At 36.1% G+C, this 18,373-nt stretch overlaps 1 protein-coding gene across 3 annotated transcripts in view; it reads right to left on the bottom strand.

The window, feature by feature from the left end:
* PFKP (phosphofructokinase, platelet) overlaps nucleotides 1-18,373 on the bottom strand; it is a 42,624-nt gene that overhangs the window by 2,233 nt on the left and 22,018 nt on the right. The window contains exons 9-20 of one of the 3 annotated variants that reach the window (XM_083864542.1): nucleotides 18,095-18,187; nucleotides 17,607-17,732; nucleotides 16,957-17,021; nucleotides 16,184-16,253; nucleotides 14,014-14,160; nucleotides 13,081-13,151; nucleotides 12,550-12,637; nucleotides 11,512-11,664; nucleotides 6,188-6,340; nucleotides 2,475-2,639; nucleotides 984-1,045; nucleotides 363-474 (exon numbers count right to left, since the gene is read on the bottom strand). In XM_083864542.1, the coding sequence (XP_083720668.1) occupies nucleotides 363-474; nucleotides 984-1,045; nucleotides 2,475-2,639; nucleotides 6,188-6,340; nucleotides 11,512-11,664; nucleotides 12,550-12,637; nucleotides 13,081-13,151; nucleotides 14,014-14,160; nucleotides 16,184-16,253; nucleotides 16,957-17,021; nucleotides 17,607-17,732; nucleotides 18,095-18,187 (1,305 nt within the window). The remainder of the gene's footprint in view (nucleotides 1-362; nucleotides 475-983; nucleotides 1,046-2,474; nucleotides 2,640-6,187; nucleotides 6,341-11,511; nucleotides 11,665-12,549; nucleotides 12,638-13,080; nucleotides 13,152-14,013; nucleotides 14,161-16,183; nucleotides 16,254-16,956; nucleotides 17,022-17,606; nucleotides 17,733-18,094; nucleotides 18,188-18,373) is intronic. The other 2 variants (XM_083864540.1, XM_083864541.1) reach the window with 2 other exon arrangements.

The raw sequence follows: 18,373 nt of genomic DNA, 5'->3' as shown, positions 1-18,373 counted from the left end.
GAAAAACACCCATCTGCACAGATTTTTTTAGTGAAATCTCTGCTCTGCAAGAGGGTTCAAGAGGCAGATACATTACAGATGGGCATATAATTGTATTAGGAAGACGGTATTACAATTAATTATAAGACAAAAAGTGGAATTATTTATTAATATAGATAGGAGAGGAATAAAAATAAAATTTATAAAGAACCTAATACTTTTCCTAGCTTTTTAAAAGGGGTTTGCAATAAAACCTGATGCTAAAAACACCTTCTAAGTAGCCTACAAACACAAATCCACATTTTTCCTTAATCTTGAGTCAGACTTGTTTGAAATGCTTAAACAGTGTAGTGCATATACTTTGTGTATAGGATTGTATTTACCTGCTGCATATGGCCCAATACATTTTTTCGACAGTCAAACACTCCTTTTCCTTCTTCAGAATACAGCTGATAAATGAAATCAGTTGTGTAATTCTCATTGCAGTTTTCATTTCTGTAACAGTTAAGGACAGATAGTTAGCAAATTTACTCTAAAGCATTGGATGTCTTTCCAGCTACTGAATGACAAGTCTTTTCCCTTTTCTTGATAGCAGTAATCCTGGCTTGGACATTTTCATCTGATCACATACACTCACTTCCATGTAAGAGGCTCACAATTTTTAGGGGTTTTATATTGAAGGCCATAGTGTATGTGACACACTACCTTTAGTAAGAAAGAATCTAGTATAAAAGACAAACCTGGTGAGAAAACAGACTGAAAATAGGATTAAGTATTAGGTTACAGAGCAAATATATTTACATACAAAGAAGTAAGTTTTGGACTTGAATTTCCAGACAGGTCCCAGAATTGCCTTTTGGAGTAACAGCTTTTCTAAAAATCTCAAGTTAAAGGAATAATCAAAGAATATAGACTTGGAGTGTCATTCCAAGTGGCCAAGCAGCATACCTGGCTAGGAATGTTCAGTATCACTGATGCCATCTATTACAACTACTTTTACCTACCTCAGCACTAGACCACGCTGGATACTGGTTTTCATTTTTTCAGTCAAGTGTTCCACGTTAGCCTAGAAACAAAAGTATTTTAAAAGATCCATACAGAACTCTGTATCTGAAACAACTTTAATGAGCCTACATTTCCTGAGAACTTCTGTCAAATATTCCACATAAAGCATTATATGCAAATTCAAATTACCAAGATTTTTGGAGATTCAGGATAACATGCTATTCATCTTGGGTTAAAACTAAAATCTTTACATCAGTAGTAACAGATTTTATTAACTCAAAGGTGGTTTTAATATGCTATATTTGTACAGCATCCAACTTGATATACATAAAAATACAGAATTTGCCACTGAAGTTCACAGCCTGCCCTTACTTCCAGTCCTGCCCACAACTGTGCGGGGATAAGTTCTGATTCATTTCACATCTCTGTGCTTCTCAGGAAATTTTTATCCTTTTAGCTTTGTTTGTCCATGACTGCAGCTAGCACTAAGCATCTCAAAAGTATAAAGTCCTTACAGCAGACAAGTTCTACATCAGCTTGTGTATGTACTACACCATAATCCATAATCCTTAAAGCCTGAGGGCTTTCTTTTAGTAACATCTCCAGACATGCTCTGAATAGCTGTGGTAACAGTCAGTATCTAATAAACCTGACATACTGGTCAGTTCCTATCCTGAACAGCCTTTAAACACAACTCTACTATAATGAGAAAACATTGACCCCTTGTTTCTGGCTTTATTTTAAAACTACCCAGGCCTGTTCAATTAATTAGAATTTCAATAAGAAGACTAAAAATGAAACAATTCAACTAGTAGTGTTTAATGGCCAATAAAATTATTTTTGTCATTTTACTGAACTTGGGTGTCAACAGTGATTGTGTCTACGTTCCTTTATATAATGTTATAGCACAATAACTTGTTGGAGTTGAGACAGCCACAACACTCAGATGCTTCAATAAAACTTCAGAGGGCTTCAAGCATCAGCACCTTGTTATCTAGACATCTTTCATTCCTTTTCTAAGTAGCAATCCTATGGACAGCTCCCTTCTTCTCTCCTACTTCTGCTGTTCCAGCTCGCTGCTTCCTGTCCCTAGCACGGCCACCTAACCCTGTCTGTCCCTTGTACAGTTGCTTTCCTTATCTGTCATTTGCCTGACCTCCTGTCCCTTCATCCTCACAGCACAGGCAGCCGACTCCAACTGACTCTCTACCAACTAACTCACTATTTTATCACACTCATAGCTGTGAGAGCAAGGCTGTTCCCACCCTCTGGTAATTAACACAGCTGCAATATATTGGAGGTAGGATTGCCTTTAGCACTATGTCTATCTGTCTCCCCACAGGAACTGTCAGGGCAAGTGCAGATTTTAGGTCCAACCTCAGCTGTTCTTTTCTTCCATGAGCCATCTACTTCAAGTATACACCTCATGATCTACATGTACAACAGCTTTAGATCTACTTAAAAATGAGCACAAGGTGCTGAATGTATACCTGGAGCTCTCTGATATCAAATTGCTCTTCGAAGATGTAGGCAGCATCAGCCCCTGCTGCGAGGCCTCCCATGTTGGCCAGGTACCCGCAGTAGCCGCCCATGGTCTCGATGATGAACACGCGGCGCTTGGTGCCGCTGGCCGACTGCTTGATGCGGTCACACGTCTGCTCAGAGACACGACAGCCTGAGTATGCACTAAAACCCCTCACTTTTTACATTTCTGTATGCCATGCAACTTTGTGTCACCTACTGGTAACAAAAAAATTAAAAATAAAACGTTTATAAAAAATAAATCTTTAAAGAATTCTAAAACAGCGTAACCCATGTAACTACAGTAATTATCCAATAAAGGATTTCTTATAAATCATATACTGAACAGCAGGGTAGAAATAAAATGTTTTTCTACTAGCAACTCTTAACATTTGCTTCCTGCAAATACTGAAACTAGTGGCATTAACCAGTTGTATATCTGCATTATCTAACACAGATACAAGCTGTATATCTGCATTATCTAACACAGATACAAGTAGATAGAATGAAGCTTTTAAAGGAATTGTGGTATGAATAAACTTCTCTTTGTTAACTCTATTCGTTACTTATGCTTACTTCTTCTTAGTATTGATATTGAAATTCACTGCATTCCCATCTACACTGAACTTCTTAAGTCCTGAGCATATATTGCCCAATTACTTTCCAGTAATGATTTTCACATAAATATTATTCTTTTAAGCACTACTAGTAGTGCATGTTTTAAAATGCTTTTGTTTTTTTACTAACAGGTACATACTTATTGTAAGAAGACTGAAATCTCCACCTGCACCTTGATCTGACCAGCATAAGGACTGTTCTCTACAAAGAGATCTGTTACTTACATGAAACCAGTTAACACCAATATTTATTAGAGCTGCCTAAGAGGCGTGGAAAGTAACAAAGACAGAGGCAATTTCTGGTGTAGCACGACCTAGGAATCTTAGGAAAACATGATAACTCAGGAAAATGCAGAAACCTAGGACCTATAGTTTACTATCTACCTTTAGGTTTTAATAGTACTCAAGAATCTGACAAGCTCACCACCTTCTGGAATGAAATTTTCTACCCTCAAAGTTATTTTCAAGTTGCTGATTCATGTATTTTCCTTTCAGAAAGCAAGTAAGAAAAATAAAGAGGTCCTATTTTCTTCTTTATCTTAGAAACAAACAAATAAATAGGATATAGCACACTTTGTGAAAGGAAGAATTTTGTGAAACCGATGTAGTGACCCAACACCAGCTCTGTTTAATAAAAATGGAAATGAAAGTACCTGGGAAGTTTGTCCTCTTGCAGCCTGAATTACAGTAACATTAAAAAATCCCCATGCTTTACTGATTTTTTTGAATGAGTAAGTGTAGGTGCTGTAATATTCAAGGTATTTCTGTTTCGCAGATTTTAAAACCAGAACTTCATTCAGCTAACTGAAACTACTACTTCAAGCTGAAATTCAGATTGTGAGCAATATGATCCTTAAAACCATACCATCATTAACTAATAAATGAGAAAACCCAATAAAAAACCTCAAGAACATCTAACATAATACAGTTTAATGCATTTAAAGACTAAGATCAGTGTATGCATTTAGGTTAAGCTAGCAAAAGATGCACGTAATTTATAAATATTTTATTTATGTATTTGCATATATGTATATTATGTGCTTACACAGAGAAGTGCAGCATTCACATGAATTTATTCAGAACATGGATATTCTGTTACCCTAAGCAGAAAAGTATTTTAAGAAAATTTTTAAGAAAAGTGTCTTGGGTTTTACAGTGTCCCCACCAAGCACTTTACTTTCTCCTTCTAAACACTGTTTCATGAAAATTTTTACAGAATACTGTAGCACTGGGGAAATTTAACTCATTTTTTAAAAAGCTTCCAGAAACTGGATAGGCACTATGAGTTTAACTTACGTTGTAAAACAATCTTGTCTTTAGACAATAAATACACATGTGAAGATTTCCACCATTTTGAGATACTTTAAATATTTGTAAACACCAAGATTTCTAAAAAGGTTTTCCATCTGCTGGTAGGAGAATGAAATTTTCTGCCTTTTGAGAATCTCCAAGTACTAAGCAAGGGGGCAAATCATCATTGGCTATGGGACTTACCACTTGAAATCTACTTAGAAGGGTTTCTATCCTTGACTGAACAAGGTATGTAATAGAAACTTTCTACTATTCTTGCTTTCTCAGAATGACTGTGACAGAAATACCCAAATATGAAATTGGCACAGATGGACTTCAATGAATTATTAATTCATACAACACACTACAGGCTGGAAAAGCCAAACCTCAAACACCTGGTGCAGGTTTCAGACATCATAAACATGGCACGAGGACTCTTTGGAATTCCATTGCTAGTTGAGCTTTCATATGAACTGACCCAGCTTAATGACAAATCCTAATGTTCAAAACACCAAATCAAGTGCTATTAGCAATAATTAAACATCTTAATGACAATAAAATTCAAATGATGGAACCATATTTTTTTTTTACTGAAAGCATTACTGAAATCTATACAAATTGTAATTAAATCAGTACCAAAAACAATTGAGTAAGAGGAAGCAGCACTATATGCGATCATTTGTTGCCCCATTTTGTTTTTAAAGTAACCACTTTTGAAGGTGCATCAGTCACAATTAGCAGACTTATCTACTTCTATAAAGGTCAGGCCAAGGGGTAAAAAGCTAAAGGAGTGGTACAGTACCCATGTCCTGCCTATGAATGTTGCTACATGATGAGCCCACACAACACCTTAGGACATCTCACCCAGGGATGCTGCACTGCAGCTCCCAAAGGCCAGGTCACCCTATTTTCTGACACAGCTCTTCCAGTTACCTACTGGAGCTTTTTCACTCACCATGTAAGAACACTGTATAAAGCAGGAAAACAAAACTGCTTTTCCTGGCCCTCTGGATCTGTAGTCTTGACTTCCTTGGCAAATTACTTCGTGATTAGTTACATGACCTGCTAATGATGGGTTTGATAAAACTCAGAGCTGGTAAGAGTTACTCATTTGTTTGCATTAGATCTCAACTCAGTCTCCTTTGCTGTGTCTTACGCAGTAAAATGTCTTAGGCAAATAGGACTGAAAAACCTTGTAAAACAGTTGTACCCAAGGGAAAAACTATGGTAGACTAAAACTAGAACACTGATTGTTCTGACCCTGCACTGTTTAGTTGAACATCAGGGACACACTGAACTGCTTATACTATCCATGCATTCATATGTATGTTAAGCCTAATGGAGTCTACAGGATTATTCAAGTATTTGGTGTTAATCATGTACTTAAAATGCTCTGCTGCACAGTAGAGCTCAGTCAACAGTTCATCCAACAAATGGGGCATTTATTTATAAAATATGTGCTTTCTTCTTTGCCTAAGTAATACGGAAGATAAAAAAAAAAAATTGAAGAAAGCAAAATATTTGACTCTCAGTAAAAGCAAATATCCTCAGTACTAATGCAGTAGTCTTGAAGAACAAAAGACAATATCCAAAAATTAAGCATATAATACTTTTTTTAAGGTTAATCTTTAATCAGTCTTGGAAAACTGAACTATTAACCATTAAAAAACACAGTAACTGAGTTATTTAAGAAAACCAGACATTTCAAGATCTTTAGGTATCCTCCTCTTATGCATTTTTTATCATCTTAACTTTTAAAAGATAGGCAATCTTACCTCCACAATAGCATTCAAGGAAGTATCAGCACCAAGGCTATAGTCTGTGCCTGGCACATTGTTGCTAATAGTAGCAGGGACCACACACATAGGAATCCTAAACTCCTCAAAGTTGGCACGCGCATCGTAGAGCTGCACACAACTTTCAAAGGCCTGAAGCAGTGGTAAAAGTGTGAGTGAAACATTCCTTGTCTTTGCACTGCTCTGCTAATGACTCCTGGCATGTGACGGTAAATGTGGCTGCCCATTGGCCCAAGTAAATACAATTGGTGAGATTATTTGGGGCTGTGGAAATATCCTGTTCATACCACAACAGTGCACTGGGGTTGCATTGGCACAATGCTCTTTGAAGAAATGCAGAGGATTAGTACAAGTTAGTACAGACTGAACGTGAAGTGTACACAGCAGAGAGGTTGGAAGAAGCTGGATAGCAAAGGATGGCAAAAAGCTAGACTGGAAATCATTCCACAAGATAGGACTAAAGAACAGAGTTTGATACATGCTAAGAAGCTTAGAAAGTTAACTAGTAAAACCCTTGCAACTTGAAGAAAATGCTTACAGAAAGACACTTAAAAACAAAACAAAACAAAACCAACTATGTTATCCTAGAAAGTCAAGACACTATTTCCACCAAGAGAAAGGGAAAAAAAAGGTCCACCCATGCCTTCAAAGTCTCTATCAACATCACACATATGCCTCTGTGCACATAGACTGGATGCAGGCCTAGAAAAATCCAGGAATATGTGCACGTGGATGAGTTAATAAGATCTGCAAGGTATAGTTCAAGGATTCTTTGAAAAGCAGTTTTAGGTCCTTGGAAAGACTCCAAACTCTACAAAATATATAATCATGTCAAAAGGATTAGGTGTTCCTAGTGGATGTCAAAATAAATGTTAAGATTTTGCAGCTGTTTTAAGTAAACATACATTACATTATTCCAATTATTTCTGACCTCAACTAATCAGCATCTCTCATGAAGTGTGGCAATTCTCTGAACTGCCTATGCTAATGCCTCTCCACCAGAAAGCCTGATTACATGGAACACTACTTTTTCATCTCTTTGTCCCAAAAACTGATGTTCACAGAAGTCTCATTCTCTGGATTTCTCAAATCGGTTCAGAGAAACAAACTATTGCAGATCAAAACTAGATACCTACTGAGGTATCTCCTCCAGGCACGTCTGCACTGTGATTGATTTGAGGAACAACTTAGAAGAAAATTATGGGAAAATCCCCTACCTGTGAGAGTTCTCCTTCTGGGCTTTTGTCCTAGACAGAGCAGATCCTGTTCAGTGAGAAGACAGGATGTTTATGGCTGTAGGTGCATAAATGCAAACTGACTTTCTGAAAACCTCTCTCCTCTCACAGGTTTTGTAAATGCAATGGCTCAGTGCTATACTTTCAGGTTGAGGCTGAAACACAGACTAAAAGATGGCACTTTCAGACCCAAAGAGCTGAAAAGCAGTACAGCCAGGAGCAAGAAATAGTAGTGGCTTATTTGGGATTTGTTTTTTTGAGTGCCTGAGACTTCACTTAGAAATTTCAGTAATTGCCTGGCTCAACTCAGCTCAGTCAGGCTGCTTTGAACTTTTATTTCTACTAAAAGAATAAAGATGTACAAAGTAACAGTTTGGTAAAACCACACAGCTTTCTGGAGATCTGCAGAACATGAGTTTCTCTAAAAGGTTTTTTATTAAGACTTCTGGAAAACCAAGTCAAAGGGAGATGGAGAGCAATAACTAATATAACTGGTTAGTCTGCATTTATGGTATGTTAAAATGCAGTTAAGATATGTTTTACTTGCATTAAATATTGCCATTTTATTTGATGCAAGTGGTTTCAGCCAACATATCTAATGACTGTACCTTCACCAAGCACGAGCATTAGACAATTATATGCAACGTCTTTGCATCGCTGTGGCAAAATATAAAAGTGCTTTTAATATATGGTCACTTAATTATAAAGGGTAAATAAGTCATCAACGGTTTTAGTAACTGCTATGCTAGTGTGGGGTTTTTTTTAATTACTACAGTAAGGTCATAGAGGGATACTGCACTATGTTAATAAAATGGCTTAATAATTTCTTACCCTTTTACTGGATTTGTGTTACTAAAAAGGTTATTGCCATAACCAACATAATCAAGGATGCTTTATAAAAATTCATGCAGTCAAGCAAAGACTATCGTCTGTTGACTTTAAGTTGATCTAAATACAAATGGCCACTGAAGGTGATGAAGTTACTGCCCTTACTCCACATCAGCTGTTACAAGGACTGAAGGAGATGAAAAATTAACAGGTTAGCCAGTGGCCAAGGCTAATTTTCAGCTTCCTAGTTCAGAGTCATGTGGAGCCACATACACTACTGGGAAGGCATCTGTTTTCCACGGGAAACGTGTGGAGACTGCCTTAAGGCATCTGCCTGTAGCTTTCTTTGCTCCTCGGGGGAGGTTTGATTTTTTGCTCTCACAAATCATCGGTCTGTACTCCCTTTTCCTTTGGGGAAAGGAAAGGCAAGATTGTCAATGAACGTAGTAGAAAGTTGTAGCCTCTCCCTTTTTCAGGTTCCATTATTCTCATGTAGCTGATACCTTTTCCTTTCATTTCATGGTTATCATATTCCTGAGGTCTGATATCCAAAATAACATCCTATTCATTTCATTTCATTACATTACATATTCATATAAAAACATACTTGAGAATATAGATGTTTTTATTATGGTAGTTATTTTAGTGGTGCTTATTTAATAGAAAACTCAAAGTTCATGTTCTTATCCTTCAAAAGGTTTACTTTGTATGCCTACATATATACATCAGCCTTAAGCATATCCTCCTCAGAAACATCCAGCTTTTCCCAGGTATTTTATATTTATGTTGCCATTAGCAGTTTTTCTAATATTCTGAAAAGTGAAGTGAAAAATATGGTTTATCATAAATTTAAAGCACTATTTAAAAGATAAATCACACTTGAAGCCAAGATTTTAAAACAGAAGTGGAAAAAATTGAAACATTTCAAAAGGGTCCCATGATCTGCTATAGAATCTAATTTAGTTATTGAGAAATGCATCCACTGTTTATGCCTTTGTGAGAAGCACATTCTTCACTAATCTCTCATTCAGAAGTTATGTATCTGTTAAGTCTGTTTTTTATATTGTTTTTCTTTTTAAATGCAGAATTTTAACACATTTTATCAGCAAATGTTTTAGGATACTATTTACACAGCTTGACAAGTTTAAACAACTGCAAGTGTCTAATGATGCCAAACAGCAACAATCCCTCATCACCAGCAGAACTGTACTTACCTTACTAGAGGTAGGCAAGATCACACAAGTAAAAACTGTACCACAGAAAACCTAAATGTGATGACATTCTGGTGTTTAGAAGAGGTTCTACTGCTCTGAGAGCACTGTAAACTATGATGCAATTATTGATCTGACTGTGGTAACAGGAATAAAATGCTATATATAAGCTAGATAAAATGGATATTCATGTCCACTTTCTACTTTTGCTTACCACAGTCAATTGTATGACAATGTATTGAGCTTATCTGGTCACATTTAACAGGGGGCACAGTTGCTACTGCACCTGATCTGAGTATGGCACAAGAATGAAAAGATGTATTTTTCACTGGGAGTTTTGATGAATCATGTTCAAACAAACAGAGCAAAAAGCTGAAAAGATACCAAGCAGAAATGTTCTCCAAATGCTAAAGTCTGTTCCATGAAAAAAAAAAAATCCACTCAACATAACCTAAATCTTGCAAAGCCATTACTTTTCATATTTACTCCAAGAAAAATCTAGGCAAAATAAAATTAAAAACAACCAGAAAAAAGCCATTAGCAAAACAAAAAATGCTTTTGAAAGGTTTTCAACTACCACATGGAAACCACGGAAATATGAACATTTTATCCAACAAAGGCAAATGATACCTAGAAACCTAAACAGAAAGCAAACTACAGCAATAGAGACTGACTGACTACAGTATATCCCCTTTGCATGAAATAACCTATAAAAAGAAGTCAGTTTGGTTAACAAAGTTTATGAAGATAAGAGAAGAAGGAAAGCAGATGTTATTATGCACAATCATTTTACTCACCTTAGTTCGTGATCAGTCATTTTGGAGGGATATTTTTATTTACCAGAACTGGAAACAATATCAACATTTATAACCCAAGTTGTCTATAAAGAATTCATGCGATGAACTTAGTTAGGTTACATTCTTATTCAAGGCAATACTTCAGGAAACTGATATTCCCTAGCTGAAGGGTTTCTTTTGATTAAGTTAAAATTATTTATGTTGGAATGGTTAAAAAAAAAAAAAAAAGAAAATTATGGTAGTGAATTCAAAGCTGGTGGCATCTGAAAAATGCTTGAAATGAAAGTGCTATCATGATTAAAATTTTCAAATACATTTAAGTGATAAGAGAACTGTCATTTCACTTTCAAAAGCAACTTGCAACTCTTTTTGTCCAACTGACTATGCTTTCTGTTCAACTGAGATTAGTATTAGAGAACTGAGGAATGGCTGGGGTTGGAAGGGTCCTCTGGAGATTCTGTAGTCCAGCTCCCTGTCAAAGCAGGATCACCTGAGCAACTGACACAGAAACAATCCAGAAGGGTTTGGATTATCTCCACAGGAGACTGCACAACCTCCCTGGGCAGCTTTCTCCAGTCCTCTATCACACTCAAAGTAGAGAAATTTTTTTCTTCCTAAGAGATTAAACATTCAATTTTTACTCTATGTTATATTACTGGATTTGATTTTTAAAAATATATTTCACGTGTCTCAACTCTTTTTATTAAATCTGCTATTAGCAGAATAAATGTAATGTCTATTATTAGAAAAATATGGATTTTACGTATTCTCTTAGAGGAGTAAAGAAAGATGTTACGTTAACTGACAATCTCCTTCTCAACAGAGCAACTTTCTTTCTCTACAGAGCAACTTTCCTTCAGTGTTTCTTGTAGCTGGGTATACTACAACTCTACATATTATGAACAGAGATTTTTTTTTTCCCTTCTACAGTGCAAATAATCATAAAGTCTCAGCTTTAGGTTTATCTCTCTCTTATGCAACAACAGATGCCATCTTATCTTCCACTTTAAAAACTTAGAGGTCATTTTAGTTTCAGCAGAAATTAAATGGAAGCATTTAGGATCCCAGACTTCCTTTTTCTAAAGTGGTGTCTTGACTGTGGCTATATCAAGTAATTATAATTTCCCAGATCACATTTCTGAAGTTCTGGTGTACAAAAATATCCAGCTGTAGCCAATTGAGTAAGTTTAAACTACTGCTTTGTTAGTATGCACACACAAGAGCAGACTTACATCAGTTATAGTGTTCAGAGCAGTATCTGCACCAATGCTGAAATCTGAACCCGGTACATTATTGGATACAGTTGCAGGAACCATAACCATTGGAACACAGAATTCGTCATATTTCTCCCGGGCAGCTGACAATTCCAGAAGTCCAAGGTAAGCCTGTTGGGCACAGGCATCAGGTGAAAAATTAGGATGAATAATAAGGGCAGAGTTGGGAGTGACAAAATGAGAAGGGCCACAGGGGGAGCCATTTCTACCACAGCACACTTCAGCAAGTCAGAGCACTAAGGAACCACTAAAATCTAACACAGACAAAAAAGAAAGCATTAGAAACAGGAATACATTTGAAAACGATAAATAGAATATACATTCTCTTGAAAATAAATAATTTAGACACAAAATGTTGGGTTTAAAACAAAACAAGCTCAAACAAAACTAACAAAACAAGTTCCCAATCTTCAGGTACTGTTACTCCCGATTTAAAAATCTTAATATTCCTGAATTAGGGTCACAGCTAATAGCTTGGGCAAAAAAGGAAGATACATTCTTTATCAAGAAGCAAAAAGCACATTCTTCTCTGCAAAGAGTAGGCAAAATACTTCCCTGAATAAAAATTTCAAAAATTAATTATTTTTTTGAAACAAAAAAAAAATTTTTTCTAGATCCATTACGTATTTTGACAAGCGCTATGTGAGAAGAATGGCTTAAATAAGGACCCACGGTGCAATTTCTACTAGAGTCAAAAACTTCTGCAAGGATTCACTACAGAAGTTATTAATTTATTTTAATACAAAAAACTGTAACACTCTCTGATTCATCCATTCAGCACATCTGTTTAGCAGTTTTAGTCACTGTCTTGAATGCCAGCTTGCCAGAGAACCGCTGACTGACAACACTTATGATTCTAAATGCTATCTATGTCATGCATCATATACAGATAGAGCCAAATACACCTTACATGAAGACTGGGTAAAAATCAAAACAGACTATTAATTTTGTTAGGAATTCTACTCTACTTAGACATAATTAGATATTTCAGGGTACCTCAAATCCACCAATAACCATAAGGGCGTTAATGTTGTTAGTCCGCATCTGCTCAGCAATCTTCTCCAAATACTTTGCAGGAAGAGTACTAAAATCATGAAACCAAAAGAAAAATAAAAACAATTTACTGACTGTGAAGCACTAGGAACTCATTACTAAGCAGAAGCCATAAAGTGAGCAGCAACACAATGGGTTTTGTTTTATATATTTATCCATACAAGTAATTCTTCCAGAAAAACAATTAGGAATCACATCAAGTGTACAGAAACTGTAGCTTTCCAGTCTTTTTAAGTGTAAGGACCCCAGGAAATTTTTAAGTTGAGGCCCCAACTCCCACTCTTCAGAGCTGGTTCAGTACTATAAAGATACCCAAGTTGGAACACAAGGATTTGAATAAAAAACAAAACACCTCAATGTATAAAAATGGGGCACTTAAAAACACTCTGTGGAAAGAAAAGAGCACAGAATCAAACAGAGGTTATATAAAGCCCTACAGTTCACCATACCAATTGACAAGAAGATTGATGTTACCGTTTTGTACCAAGAATTGATCCTCCTTGACCAGTCCAGCCTCCAACATCTCCCCAGGAAATTTCCTTTATCTTTGAATAAAAGTAAAAAAGGAGATTTTGTTAAGTGATTTTCCAATTACTTCTCTTGAGCAACACCAGGTTGCTTCACGAAAAGCTGCTAGAGCAAGTTGCTGGGCACTGACATCACTAAAATTAAATGAAGCCAAGAAAGAAAACAGCATCAAGAGTTTAACTCCATTTCTCTCAAATTACTACAAACCCTTTCCATTCAATTTGTTCTTTCTTCTTCCAGACAAAGATGAACCCCGTCTCTGTGCTTCATATTTTGATCCTATTTTTCACATCCTCTCCTACTGAATGTGAAGCAAAAAAATTTAAAGCTAGGTCTTTGATGGATGTTTTGGGATCTGTGGCTCCAGCCAGGCACAGAAATCATTAATCTTGCCTTCAGTTTCTCCTCAGTACACCAACCAATGCATAATGTTTAAAAACAGGGGAATAGAATAATCTAACTTACCTAAGAAAGAAAGAGATTCCTCCCTCAATAAGCACCATTACAAAGTTTCTTATGGCAGAAGAAAACATGTGCAACAACTCATTGTCCAGAATCAGAGATTTTTCTGCTACTCTGTGAAAAATCTTCAATATGCTAAACACTGACCAAAATTCAAAGGTAGGACACATCTGAACTGATTTTGTAGCTGTGCAGCATATGATGAATAACACTCAGCATAAATGACTCTACAGACTTGAACACAGTTGAGAAATACAGTTACAATCTAGGTTTTATGGCTCTTTATGAAACAAAAGCACCTAACAGAACCAGCTCCCTCAGCAGTTATGACAGAACATACATTCCAAGAACATGAACAAAGGTGGTGGTGTGGGATGGGGGACACAGCACTTGGTAATGCACACATGTGACACTGACCTTCCCTTTGGCAAACCCTTCAAAACCATCAATGACAGCAAATATTTTGTGACCTTCAGTTATGCCAACTCTCACTGCAGCCCTCACTGCGGCGTTCATTCCAGCTGCAGGGGCACCAACATTTAAAACTGCCACATTAAAATTAGTCTGCAAGATAAAAATAATATTTAGTAAGGACTTTGATTTCTACACCATAGTTAATTTATACAGCATATTCAGTTGCTAAATACTGGAACGCAGGAAAGGAAATTTCAAAGCCCCCAAATATGTCGAAAATTTAAAGTTAACTGGAACGTGCAGACATATTTCCTCACTTGCAGAATATCAAACAGACAAACAAACTTTTTTAAAAAATAATGTTTTTTCTTAAATAAGACTATCATCATTTCATTTGGCTTATGAGTTAAATTATTCAGGTTTTTATATTCTAGTCCAGGTTTGAGAAACATAAAACAGAATCACAGAATGTTTTTGGGTTGGAAGGACCATAAAGATCATCTTGTTCCAACCCACTAACATGGCCAGGGACAACTTTCACTAGATCAGGCTGCTCAGAGCTCCACAGGAAGGAAGGAAGGAAGGAGGGAATAAATTAGCAAACAAGAACACTCAGCATCTTTTCCAAAACCACACATTTTCAGATTATGGAAGTTTTTAAAACATTTCTGAATGACAATTGTAACAATTTGGCCCTGCAGAAGAGATAAAAGTTATTTAGCTTTATTCTGGAAGATGAGAACAAAAAACAAAACAAAAAATAGAACAGTTGTTAAGTAATGATCATAGAATCTCATCTGATTAAAAAACAAACAAACAAAAGCAAACAAAAAACCCCAATCCAACAACAACCCTCCCAAAAAAACCCAATAAAAGAGACACGAGCCAGAGTATATGTAGCTTTTTGGTTTTTTGGTTCTGGTACAATCAAAGGATTGTAGAAAAATGCATTGTTCACAAACAGCAAAATATAATGTGTGCAGAAGCACTGCTGAAGCAGAGCATTCAGCTGGCTCTCCTGATCCGATCAGCTTAGCTCTTTCCTCAATTCCTGTGACATGCACATTTCATCTACTTTTTAATTCCTATTCAACCTCTTTTAGTGAAGGCACACAGATTTTGTTAGTATGATCAAATCCAAGTAGGTAGTAATTACACTAGTAATGTAGTGGCCTATATTTCCTTCTAATGCCATTTATCACAAGAAGGTATGACAAAAGTATTTTTAAAAAGATAAAAAAGCCCAGTGCTAACAGTCCTGAATTTGCATTGCTGTATAAAAAACCCCACCACCCAAGCACCTGATCCGCCAAAGAAAATATTAAATATCCACCTAAAAAATCCTGAATTACTTGATCTCTTGAAGATCAAGTCTTAGCTCCTTACTGTATTATCAATGGAATTTTGCTCCTTAATAATATTGAGAAGCTACTATCAGTAATCATTACTCAAATATTTATTTGGAAAAAAGGTTTTTAAAAAGCGTAACAGCAACATTATTGTGCAAATAAGGTAACAAATGGTCACAAACCACAATTAGAAGAGGAATTAACAAGTGAGATCACAGTCACTAACTATGATCACAGAACTATTCAGTAAACTTTTAATAAAAACAAAAAAAAAAATCTTATCTAAGATTTGTTTGCACACAAAATTTAGTGTTTGCTTTCTATACAAATCCAAATTTTCTTACTGTATTATGCACAATGACTTATTATTTCACATAAAGGTGATGCACCTGTCCTCAGGATTTCTTCCTTCCCATGAATTCCTGAATTTGCCCTTGCTCTTCAGTGGTTTCACCCTCCAAAAGGAAGGCTCAGAATTCCTTTAATATAAAGTCTTCCTTTATCTCGAGATTTTCAGAGTCTTAATCATGATCTTAAACATCACCCCTCTCTCTCTCTCTAAGAAACAGAGGGCAAAACAGTAACCAAACATTCTAACAATTGGGACCAGATGTAAATCCAAGACAGAAAGCAACTGTCTACAGCAATTTTCTAGTAACAATGGTATTTCACTTGAAAAATGCTACTATTATTAGAATAAACTAGTTGCTTCAAGCATCTTTATAATATTTAATTTATAAACTATGCTATAGTAGAGGTTTGAAGGGAGTTATTAACAGATCCCAAAAGCAGACATGCATTGCACACTCAAAAAACCCCCTTACCTTTGGAAGCTCGGCATCTGGCCTTTTGTTCGACAGTAATTTGTACGTGTTAAGGTTGTTTTCAAAGCTCCTAAACAAATGAGTAAAAAGTAAGATAAGCAACTAAAATAGTAAAATTTTAAACTCATAGTTATTTTAAAGGAACATCTGAATTTTTCAGAAACTTTAAAAAACTAGCATGAAATATTAATACCACTGTTTTTGCAAATGCAAAACATGGCAAAAACTGAAAACAAGAGAACAATGAAAAATATTTGATTCTTTAAGATAAGAGTCACAAAATAACCATGTGGTTAACAAATTAGTTTTCTAGACTGGGGAGAAAGCATTTTATTATCAAATGACTTGAAACAGAAACCACTCTCCTGACAGGACTGAAGAACACCTCCTCCAATATGACTGCTGGAAAACTAGCAACTACTTAGAAACAGGCTCACAGGACTGGCCTCAAATTCATGAATAAAAAAAACTTATGGTTGCTACCAGTCAGGTCATACAGCACAGCACCTTTTGGCTCTGTGACCAGTTAGCCTAGGAACAGTCACTAGTCTCACATAGCAGTGAATTAGTTGGCTTTGTTTTGCATGTTTTGTTGCAGGTAAGAATTTTAATTACTCTATTTAGGCAACTCTGCTGTCTCCTCTCATTCTCAAACCCATAAAACCAGACAGTTAGTAAAATATTTAAAATAAAATGTTACGTGACAGCAAAACAGCAAGGCAACTCAGTTTTGCTACAGCAAATGAGCTGATGATATAAGCTATTGGCCATACCTTCCACGAAGCCTCACAGCCTCAAGAAATCTTCCCTCATCCATGGCTTTCTGGACTTCTTGAGTCTTGAAAAAAACAAGTTGATTACTCAATATGTTTAAAAAATGCAGGCGGTGGATTATTCAATATATTCCATGTATTAATATATTTCCACAGTGAAAAAAGAAATACTGACTATTTCCTCACTTTATGAGCTACCTCCTCTCACAGCATAAAAAAAAGCGTACAGGAGAAGAAGAAGGTGGAAACAAATACCTAAAGCCCTCATGGGACAAAGAAATCTATCTATCCATCATGTGTTTTCTTTTTTCAGTTTAAACTGAGCAGTTTTCATGCAGAAACCTGACTTGTGTATGACATATAAATGGATGCAAGCATCTAAAGAATTTGTTGTAACAATAAAAACAGAAGATCTGAGATGAAATTGTAGAACTTAAGAATTTAAGAAGATACATCTTTCTTATTCCTTGATAGTTTGCAAATGAATAGTAACACATAGAGAACATACATGAACTTCATTATTCATTCTAAAATATGGAAAAGTGCTGTACAAATTCCATCAATGTCCTAATGAGAATAGGCAATTATTGTACATAGTAGTCTGCCATAGTAAATAAATAACATAAATTGGCTTTTTGCCAGAGCCTCACCATCTGCACACACTCCATCAGAGGCAGACGGACAGCCTGGTTTCCAGACAGGGACACAACACAGGCAGGGGTATCTGGAGTAGCTTCTAAAAGGGCAAGTACAGCTTCCACACCCATACGACTGGCCTGAAAACAGAGAATGTTTGAGTGCTCCAGCAAACACTGAAATGCACAAGGCTTCCAATCACAGAAATGCTCCTGATTTCTCCATAGCTCAAACTGACAAAAACCACTACTCAGTAAGGTGAAAAAGTTGTGGGCTGTTTAATACCCATATGTATGGACGATTAAGCTTCACATTTTGAACCTAAACATAGATTCCTTCACACAAAGTGCTTCACTACTCTGAATTTGAGCTATTCAGTTAACGTGAGATAACAGTTTGATTTGTTGAGTTTATCAGATAGAGAACCATTCCCTCCCAAATAAACAGTCAAAATGCAGTTGTCTTATGTGGTGCCATGAGCAGTTACATTGGGAATACTCACAAGAATTCTGTCAAAAGCTGAAGGAGTTCCACCTCTTTGCACATGACCCAGGATGGTTACTCGGGTGTCAAAACCAAGCCGCTGAACCACAAGCTGCATAGAATTGCAAAATACAGTGGGTTTACCATTATTTTATATATATGTTAGCATCATGTAACTTAACACCACTTAGTGCTAAAACCGCAATTCTGAATGAAATCAAAGGTTTCTCTAAACTGACAGCTATGGAAAATAGAACTTCATAGTCACAGGACAGATAAACGTCAGGTTAAGCCAAAG

This window comes from Zosterops lateralis (assembly GCF_965231275.1).
Source record: "Zosterops lateralis genome assembly, chromosome: 1".
Taxonomy (NCBI): domain Eukaryota; kingdom Metazoa; phylum Chordata; class Aves; order Passeriformes; family Zosteropidae; genus Zosterops; species Zosterops lateralis.
This window is presented reverse-complemented; position numbering and strand designations above follow the sequence as displayed.